Source organism: Ailuropoda melanoleuca, chromosome 10, assembly GCF_002007445.2.
Source record: "Ailuropoda melanoleuca isolate Jingjing chromosome 10, ASM200744v2, whole genome shotgun sequence".
NCBI lineage: Eukaryota > Metazoa > Chordata > Mammalia > Carnivora > Ursidae > Ailuropoda > Ailuropoda melanoleuca.
In genome coordinates, this window is record NC_048227.1 from 7,132,247 (window position 1) to 7,140,985 (window position 8,739).

An 8,739-nucleotide genomic window follows, 5' to 3' on the forward strand; every position below is an offset into this window, starting at 1 on the left:
AGAGGAAGAAGCAGGCTCCCAGCAGAGGAGCCCGATGTGGGGCTCGATCCCAGAACGCTGGGATCACGCTCTGAGCCGAAGGCAGATGCTTAACGACTGAGCCACCCGGGCGCCACCTTAATTTTTTTTCAACTGGATGGGTGTTCCAGGGCAGAAGAAATGCTCTCAAAGTATTCACACTTTCAGGGGCGTCTGGGTGGCACAGCGATTAAGCATCTGCCTTCGGCTCAGGGTGTGATCCCGGCTTTATGGGATCGAGCCCCACATCAGGCTCCTCCGCTAGGAGCCTGCTTCTTCCTCTCCCACTCCCCCTGCTTGTGTTCCCTCTCTCGCTGGCTGTCTCTATCTCTGTAGAATAAATAAATAAATAAATAATCTTAAAAAAAAAGTATTCACACTTTCGAAGAAGGGTGATTGGCTTCAGGCTCTGTACTCCCTAGAGAAGGCCTTGGGGCAAAGATAAACTCCCTAGCTAGAATGCCTTTAAAACTACCTAAGTTGGGGGTAGGTAGGGGAGACAGTTGGTTTGTACTAGACTCTAGGTTATAAGGTAAGTTCTAAGCTGAGCACTTCCCAGTCCCAAGACTCTTCTGTTTCCAAATCCCAGGTTCCTTATAAACCTAGCCCTCACCTGGTTCTATCTCTCTTTCCAGATCAAAATTCAGAGGCCCCAGGTGATGATGACATCGATTTAAGGCTTTCACATGAACCTGTGGGGTCTGGGAGTGAGGAGAGCTTGCTTTGGCTAAGCCTGGTGGAACTTTCCCCATCGAGAGCATTCATGGAACCTGATGAAAAACAAAACCTGTACCAAGGAGGAAGAGGGGAGAGAGTACAGTGCTGGGAAACTCTCAGATAGAAACACTATGGAAACTCCGATGGGCTTGTTATGATCTCAGGCGAGGCACTCCAGTTCATACAGGGAAGTTCTTCCTCCTGTCTGCCTTGCTTCAGCACCAAGGACAGCATCCGAATCACCCGTTAACAGCGGCCATCGCTTAAACATAGGACGGAACTTTACCTTACACAAAACCTCTTGTAAGGTTTATTGTACTTCCTTTTCATGGAAAACATGTTTTGAACCATTCAGCATTTTCTTTCAGTATACAGGATTATAAGTATTTTTAAAGGTCTAATATTTATCTACTGGTTCTGATTTTTTATTAGTCAATATAATAATATATATTTCTAATAACTAAAAACAATAAAAGCAAATTCATTAAATTTTTCATGGTTCCCAGTCCTTTCTTCAGCTGATACCCTATACTGGCTCCTGTTTCTCACCTTCCAATCTCTCTCACCATCTCTCCCTCAGGATGTAGGGTCTGATGAGTTTGGCCTCAACATGAAAAGAAGAAAATCTACAGCCAGAAAGCATGCCATTCTTGATCTTCCCCAGCATCATTTGCTGGCCACTGAAGATGCCCTGAGGCAGGACTCACACATACTCCCATGATACTGGGACTCCCAACTGGGAAAGAACCAAGTTCTTCTTCTGGAAATGGGCTTATGTTTCTTTCCATAGATTTGCAGAGATAGAGTCTTGGGTTTTATTTCCAACTCTCTCAACTCCCTGTGCAAAATCTGGGAAAAGTCATATTTGACAATTCGGACTCAGTCTTGCCTTTTGCTGAGTAAGGACTAGGTTCTTTCTAAAGTCCCCTTATTGCTGTCATTTTAAACGTGTTTAGGATGCTTTATTACGATTCCAGCCACGCTGCTCAGGATTTATTTTGTTCTGGGTGGTGTTTCCCACAGGCTACCCCATTTAAACCTTAACCTAAAAACAGAGCCTAGGCTCTGCTGCCCCCTCCCGATCACTCAGAGCATCTGCAGGCACCAGTCAGCTCGCGGCCATCCCCTCCTGGTCCCCTTCCCCCCACCTCCTCACCCCAGTGGAAAGCCATCAAAATCCCCAGCTCTTAAAACTGGGTTTTGTGCATTTGGGCTGCCATAACAGAATTCCATAGACTAGGTGGCTTATAAACAACACACATTTATTTCTCACAATTCTGAAGTCCAAGATCAAGGTGCTCACAGATTTAGTGTCTGTTAAGGGCCCACCTCCTGATTCACAGACAGACAGCTCTTTTTTGTGTCCTCACAGGACAAAAGTGGTAAGGGAGCTCTCTGGGGTCTCTTCTATAAAGGCACTAATCCCATTCAGGAGGGCTCCATCCAAACGACCTAATCACCTCCCAAGGGTCCCCACCTGCTAACATCATCACATTGGAGATTAGGTTTCAACCTATGAATTTAGGGGGTGGGGGGAAACAAACATTCAGTTTATAGCCCGGACCAAATCTAGATGTCTTCCTTTTCACAAACCTGCTTCCTGCTTCACACAGGCCAATGCATCAACGGTCAAAGGAGGGGCCATTTAAAAAAGCAGAAGACCCCACAACCAATCTAGAACCACATTATTCACCCCAACTCCTTCCTGATCTCTCCTCATATCTGCTTCATGGAGAGGCAGGATACAGTAACTAGACACATAGTTGGTCTGGGTCCAACTCTTGGCCAGCCATTTACGACCTGAGTGAATTTCGGAAAGTAACTTCTCTCTGGACCTCAGTCCTCTTACCTGAAAAAACTGACTGACCACTCCCCTTGTGCCAATTGCCATTGTATATTTTAATTCATTTATTCTTTACAACACTATGAAGTGGGAACTATTATCCCCATTATACAGATGAAGGAGTCATCTGTAAGTAAGGAATTCTTATTTGTTCTCTGGTTGTTTCATGCATGCTTATGTCTGTTAAAAAAAAAAAGAGAGAAGAAAAGAAAGAAAGGAAACAACAGACCCCAAATGGAGTCACTCGTGCTAAGCCCGTGTCAGCAAACTAAGACTTAACGCCTAACCTAATTGCAGCGTTAGCCTCTCCCAGGACTGTGACCTTTAACAAGCCAATCTGGAATTCTCTAATCAGCACTACGGAGGCGATCTGCCCAATAGACCCCTCCTCTTCCCGCATGTGGGGGTGACCTTGCCTTAAACAATCCACTCTTTGTTAGAAACTTCCTTTTTCTGACCTTGATGTGAGACAGGAATCCATCAAAATCATAGAGAAAAACATAGGCTATAACCTTTTCGACATGGGCCACAGTAACTTCTTTCATGACTCATCTCCAAAGGCAAGGGAAACAAAAGCAAAAGTGAACTTTTGGGACTTCATCAAGATAAAAAGCTTCTGCGCAGCAAAGGAAACAGTCAACAAAACAAAGAGGCAACCCATGGAATGGGAGAAGATATTTGCAAATGACACTACAGATAAAAAGCTGGTATCCAAAGATCTACAAAGAACTTCTCAAACTCAATACACGAGAAACAAATAAACAAATCAAAAAATGGGCAGAAGATATGAACAGACACTTTTCCAATGAAGACATACAAATGGCTAACAGACACATGAAAAAATGTTCAACATCATTAGCCATCAGGGAAATTCAAATCAAACTCACATTGAGATACCACCTTACACCAGTTAGAATGGCAAAAATGGACAAGGCAAGAAACAACAAATGTTGGAGAGGGTGTGGAGAAAGGGGAACCCTCATACGCTGTTGGTGGGAATGCAAGTTGGTACAGCCACTCTGGAAAACAGTGTGGAGGTCCCTCAAAAAGTTAAAAATAGAGCTACCCTATGACCCAGCAATTGCACTATTGGGTATTTACCCCAAAGATACAGACATAGTGAAGAGAAGGGCCATATGCACCCCAATGTTCACAGCAGCATTGTCCACAATAGCCAAACTGGAAGAAGCTGAGATGCCCTTCAACAGACAAATGGATAAAGAAGATGTGGTCCGTATATACAATGGAATATTACTCAGCCATCAGAAAGAATTACCCAACATTTGCATCAACATGGATGGGACTGGAGGAGATTATGCTAAGTGAAGTAAGTCAAGCAGAGAAAGACAATTATGGTTTCACTCATTTGGGGAAAATAAAGAATAGCAGGGAGATCAGGAGAAGGAAGGGAAAAATGAAGGGGGGGTAAACAGAAGGGGGAAATGAACCATGAGAGACTATGGACTCCGGGAAACAAACTGAGGGCTTTAGTGGGGAGAGGTGTGGGGGAACAGGCTAGCCCGGTGATGGGTAGTAAGGAGGTCATGTATTGCATGGAGCACTGGGTGTTACATGCAAACAATGAATCATGGAACACTACCTCAAAAACTAGTGATGTACTGTATGGTCACTAACATACCATAATAAAAAAAAAAGAAAGAAAGAAACTTCCTTTTTCTGCCACCTTCTGCCTGTAAAAGCCTTCCATTTTCATTAGCTCCTTAGAGCACCTTTCTATTTGCTAGATGGGATGCCACCCCATTTATGAATTATTGAATTAAGCCAATTAGATCTTTAAATATACTCAGTTGATTTTTTTTTAACATCTTCTGGTCCTATGGAAAGCACCATGTTGTTGTTGTTTTTCTTCTTTTTTTTTTTTTTAAGAGAATTTGGTCTTTTTTTTTTTTTCTGGATAATCTTTTTTTCCCAACATGGGGCTCAAACTCACAACCCTGAGATCAAAAGCCTCATGCCCCACAGACTGAGCAGCCAGGCGCGCTGGAAAGCATGTTCTGGAGCCAAAGAATTGAGCTCAGACCGTGCACGCCAGGGCCTCTCACACATCCTGGTTTTCTCCTTTCCTTTCATGGCTAAGCCTTTCCCTCTCTGGAAGAGATCAAGACAGGAAGAATGGCAGCAGAGGGCCTGGGTTTGGGAATAAATACAGCATCCCGGTCTCCCTCCTTGGCCTTCTCTGGGTCTTTCCAAGTCACTTCCAGTCACTCAGAGACCCTGGGGGTGGGGCAAGTGTGAAATGAGGCTGGAAGTCTGAAGGCCCTTCCCTGATGAGAAACTAAGACTAATGCCACTATCCCACCCTTAAAATGTGTGGTGATAAGGGAAATAATTTTCCAAGGCACCCTCTAAAACTCAGCTCTCTTGCAGCCAGAGTATAGTATAGACTTTTGGAAAACAGTAAGACATTTAGAACCCCATAGATTTTACTGGATTGGGAAGACCGTGACAGTTGTGCTTTGCGGCTGAGGGTGGTGTGACTCTGGCGTTTAGATTACACCCCCAGGTTGGGCAGGCCTGATTCATCTGTGATGATACAGCAGGCGGGGGAGCTGGCGGCTGCCTAAGTCAGGCTGCCTGACAAGAGGCAGGGCTCACAGGGGAGCCAAGCAGCGAAGGAAATTTACTGCGTGTTGTAGCCAGGGAAAGTGGAATTGGACCTGGGTGATAATCAGCCTGATTAGCTTGGTGCCTCCTGGAGAGAGCCAAGAGCCGGGGAGGCCAGGCAGGGCAGGGCGGGGGCGGGAAGGACAGGTCAGCCAGCATTAAGGTGGAGGCCCAGAGGCTGGGGTTTGCTGAGGTCAAGAACTGGGGCCCAGAGAAGTCTGTGGAGCCGCAAACCCAGAGAAAATGAGTCTAACACCCAGTCATTGGTGTTGAATTAAAAAAGAGACAACAGGCCCAGAATGGAGTTGCTTGTGCTAACTATACATCAGCAAACCGCCACTTAATATCGAACCTAATTGCAGTTTCAGCTTCTTCCGGGGAATAGAAACTGTAACCGGTCAATCTGGAATTACCTGGTCAGCACAGTGAGGTCATCTGCCCAACAGACCCCTGGCCTTCCCCCAGCGGAGGGTGACCTCGAGGAGACAATCCACTCTTTTGTTAGAAACTTCCTCTGTCTGCCCCTTTCTGCCTATAAAAGCCTTCCATTTTGTACAGCTCCTCAGTTTCTTTCTGCTTGCGAGATGGGATGCGGCCTGGTTGGTGAATTGTTGAACAAAGCCAATTAGGTCTCTAAATCTAGTCAGTTGAGTTTTGTTACTTAGTGGCAGCAATGGGATCTGAAGGGAACTTCAGATGGCTTCAGGGACAACGAGAAACACAAACCTGGTACCCTTGAAGCCTCTGCGATCTCTCCTTTGCTTGCCATTTTTGAAGGCTGGGCCCAGTTCCTCTCACTTCCGAGCCCCACTCTCTTTGCTTTGGGCGCCTGATCTAATTGGCTTTCCAGTCAGTTCCATGTCGGGAGCTGCTAGTATTTTTGTGACAATAGCTAGTGTTTTACCTTCTTCGAGTGGAAAACCCAGCCTTTGGTTCTGTCCCCAGGTTCCACATTGGGAACTGGCGGTGGTACACGCAGGGCCTCCTTTTGGCCTCCTTTTGGCCAGTCTGCAGGAGCATTTCTTGGTTACTGCTGACATACTAAGGTGCACGTGTTTGTCTTGTTTTGTATAGACAAAGTCTATTGATAATGGGAATCTCAGAAGCAGCCACAAAATTAGTGGGTGCCTGTCCAGCATTTAACAGCTGTTAGAGTGATCACCACCTAACCCAAAGACTCCTGTTAGGATAAGTTGGTTACGGAATAGGTTAGATCCACACTTGGCTACCCACCAATATCAAAAAAATTTCTGTGCAACGAGGTACACTGTAAAACACCACACAGTCCCTAACCCAGTGGCACATCCCTTTTAGGTATCAGTTTGGCTCTGAGAGACCTAAAGGCTTAGCCTAAATAAGTAAATAAGCAAGTAAGTAATCCTTAAATTGCAAAGATGAGCACACACACCACCTTTGGCACACCTGCTTATTTTTCGTCTAAGAACTATGGTTCTGGAAGCTATAAATATCTACAAAAATGGCAAAATCTTACAAAAGTTAACCTAGAATTATAATGGCCGTTATGGGGAACGTTCCAGTTAGACAAGATCATTTATTTAAGAAGTGCACTTGAAAGCAAGGATTCCCAATTTCAACACACAGAATGGGATACCTATTTTAACTGGTATGCAAAAACTTCCAAAAGCCTTCAAGATTCCAAAAGTCCTTCATTTAAACAATTCACTGCCAAGGTTAATGAAAAATTAAAGACACAAGGGATACCTCAAACAATAGATGATAAAACCGATGTGACTCCTCCATTCTCATTTACCTGAGTACTCACATTCTACTAATCCTCTATCTGAACTACCTTCCCATTCTGAAAAGACTGTTGAACAATTAATTACCTTATAAAATAAAACCACTGAAGTTTCAGGAGACCCTCCTCATATCTTTCCCTTCTTGGTCAAAGATCAAACTAATGGCCAGAGTTAAAGAATTTCCTAAACCCAGGGAAGATCCCCAGAAGTCTTCTGAAGACTTCAGTCATTATCAGAGCCCATGACCCGAGGCTGCCAGACTTTTTATCAGCTTGTGCACCTGCTGGTGGGAGCCAGTGAAGCACAAAAATGGTGGAAGGAAGCAGGATGGCATGACCCTGAAGAAGATATCCAAGATCGTTGACCTTCAACATGGTCCCCTTGTGGATTTAAAAAAAAAAAAAAGCTAGCAAAATAGCAACTGATCTTTTAAAAGCCATTCCTAGAGTCTTCCCTGCCTGCACTGATGGGTCTATTATTCAAACACGTAAGCATAAAATGTATTTTATATATTTGTATGTATGTATTTGTGGCAAACTTTAAAGCCCATCCAGAAACTCTCTTCCAATGGCATTCCAGGTCGCATACAATAAATGAGCCCACCCACTCACCCACCCAACCTGCTCTAGCTGTTCTTTTTATAAATTGATTATCTTCTGAGATCAGTGGATTGATAAAAAGGCAGAAAATAGAACGGGAAATCACCAGTCTGACTAAACTTGTGACTCTAGCTGAACACTTTGAAAGGACTTTGGAACAAGATTACAAACGTCTGCCAAGCTATTGGCCTTAACAGCCACGACAGCTCCAAGTCCAGGCACCTAAAATAACTCCTGAGAGCCCCACACCACACCTTCCTAGGGGTCCACAATCAAAACAACGGCCCAAGGGTTGATATTTCATTTGTAATCAATTGAGACGCTGGAAAAAAATGTGTCCTCAAAGACCCTATGCAAATTTTTCAACGTCAGCTTGAGTTTACTATCTCTGTGGTCCCAAGCTGATAATCAGAACCTGATAAGAAATTATTTTTAGACCTTCTCACCTAAGCTAAAATAAAACTGTGTACCCAGAGGGCGGGGGTGGGAAACCTTCGGAAGCGCTTGTAAAAGGATTTATGGTGGGTCAGTTTATGATGTCATTTAAGTTGCAACCCAATTTCTTGAGAAATTAAAATCAATTGTCCTTAACTTACAAATCCTTACAAAACCAAGATGGCGTCAGAAACAATTCAAAGTCCACTTATTTTTTTTTTTTCCAATCCCCAAACCTCTTCTATTTATCACAAAAGGCTTATAAGGATTGTGAAAATTTTGCCTTTAGGAAATGAAAGTCCTTCCTAGAGAAACTTTCAATTACGCTCAAAGTCTTTGAAATGTAAAAGTTCTACTTGATCCGTGCGGAACTCTTACCTAGGCCATCTCGCTAAGATACCAGCTTCCCCGGAGGAAATTCTTATTTAAAAAGAGGGGGAGGGGTATTTTAAAATTTACCTGGCTGGCAAATGTGGGGAACCCGGCTGGCTCAGGGGGTGGAGCGTGAGATCTGTGATCTCATCTCAGGGTTGTTATCTTGCAGGGGTAGAGATAAAGGAAGTTTCCAAAGAATTTGGGGGTAAGATTTAATTTATTTATTTGGGAACAAGAGAGAGCAAGATGGGGAGGAGCAGAGGGAGAGGGACAAGCAGACTCCGCGATGAGTACAATGAGATGAGATCATGATCCCAGCCAAAACCAAGAGTTGGACACTTAACTGGCTGAATGACCCAAGCACCCC

At 44.2% G+C, this 8,739-nt stretch overlaps 1 protein-coding gene across 1 annotated transcript in view; it reads left to right on the plus strand.

Moving 5' to 3' along the window:
- MUC17 (mucin 17, cell surface associated) overlaps positions 1 to 759 on the plus strand; it is a 19,642-nt gene extending 18,883 nt beyond the window's left edge. The window contains exon 14 of the mRNA XM_034669938.1: positions 654 to 759. Coding sequence (XP_034525829.1) covers positions 654 to 695 — 42 coding nt within the window. The 3' untranslated portion in view covers positions 696 to 759. The remainder of the gene's footprint in view (positions 1 to 653) is intronic.
- The last annotated feature ends 7,980 nt before the right edge of the window (positions 760 to 8,739 follow it).